The sequence below is a fragment of the Camelina sativa genome, chromosome 19 (assembly GCF_000633955.1).
Source record: "Camelina sativa cultivar DH55 chromosome 19, Cs, whole genome shotgun sequence".
Lineage (NCBI taxonomy): Eukaryota > Viridiplantae > Streptophyta > Magnoliopsida > Brassicales > Brassicaceae > Camelina > Camelina sativa.
This window is the reverse complement of record NC_025703.1, coordinates 20,294,004-20,295,433: the sequence shown is the minus strand read 5'-3', so window position 1 is coordinate 20,295,433 and position 1,430 is coordinate 20,294,004. Positions and strand designations below refer to the sequence as shown.

General features: G+C 36.9%; 1 protein-coding gene across 1 annotated transcript; it reads left to right on the top strand.

Annotated features, from left to right (window-relative positions):
* On the top strand, nucleotides 203–850 carry LOC109130874. The gene has a single exon (XM_019240955.1). It carries the CDS (start codon nucleotides 203–205, stop codon nucleotides 848–850), a length of 648 nt encoding a protein of 215 aa, XP_019096500.1.

Sequence of the window (1,430 nt, the reverse complement as noted above, 5' to 3'; positions counted from 1 at the left end):
ATCGAGAAGAGGAATTTCTTCATCAATATGTGGGATCACACTAGCAATTGCCTGTGTTCTTGTTTTTGCGTCGGCTCAAGATCCTAACCGTCACCATTATCCCTTGGCGTTTGGTGTTCTTGATGGTGAAAATGATGCAAGTTGGAATTGGTTTTTGGAGATTTTGAAAACCGTTGTTGGGGATTCTTCTGAAATAGTATTTATGACTGACAGAAATACAAGTTTCATTACAACCATAGCTAATGTGTATCCTCTGGCTCATCATAGTTTTTGTATATGGCATTTGTCCCAAAATGTGAAAGGTTATGCTCGTAACGTCAACAAAGGCGTTGTTGCATGGAGATTCATGGAGTGTAGTAGGTTTTACACAGTGGCTGAATTCAACATTGCTTACGCTTCTTTTATGACAAGATATCCTTCTGCTGCCAAGTATCTTGAAGAATCTACCCAGAAAGAAAGATGGGCAAGATGTGTTTTTCCAGGAGATAGATACAACCTAGACACAAGCAACTGTGTTGAATCGTTGAACAACGTATTTAAAGATGCAAGGAGGTACTCCTTGATACCCATGCTTGATGCAATACTTCAAAAATTCTCTGAATGGTTTAATGAACATCGGAAAGATGCTTTGTCTGGATCAGTCGCAAATAAATTGGTGCCTTTAGTGGAGAACTACTTACATGATTTATGGGCAACTGCTGAGAAACTAAATGTGATAGAGCTAAATGGTTTCGAACTTGAATACAATGTCATTGACAGTGACGGAAAGCCTTATTTGGTGAAGTTGCGATTGAGAAGTTGCAGTTGCAGGTTTTTTGATATACAAAAGTATTCTTGTGTGCATGCATAGGCGTCTTTCATTACATTCCAAAAATATGGAGGTAAGGATATCGAGTTACATGAGTTGTGTTCTAAGTATTATTGGACGGAGCTGTGGGCAATTGCATATGGCAGGACAATTTATTTAGTACCTGATAAGTCTCGATGGGATGTCCTAGATGAAGTCCAAGTTTTGCAGATCATGCCTCCGAATCGGAAAATAAAAGGGGGAAGAAAGAAAATAAAAAGGTATGCATCTGCTGGGGGAAAACGACCAAAAATCGACCTAGGACGCAGAATAAAAGGCGCCAGAGACAAGGACTCCAATGGTTGTTATTTGGAGATAATGTTCATGTTTGATTCACCTCTTCATGTATCAATTGTGTTTGGTTTGAAACTTAATGTAAAAATTGGTTTGAAACTTAATTTGAAGTCTATTAGTGTTTTCTTCTTTCAAAATGTGTATATAAGAGAGTAGAACTGGCACAACTAAGATAAAACTGGTAAAAATAATAAAATTGGTACTACCTAAAACCAATACATATTGTATAATACATGTGTATAAATGTTCTACATAGGTTTCTACTATAAATGAATAATTTTCGAAAATA

Coding starts and splice junctions, on each gene's coding strand:
- LOC109130874 (XM_019240955.1), top strand. CDS start 203: ATGACTGACAGAAATACAAGTTTCATTACAACCATAGCTAATGTGTAT.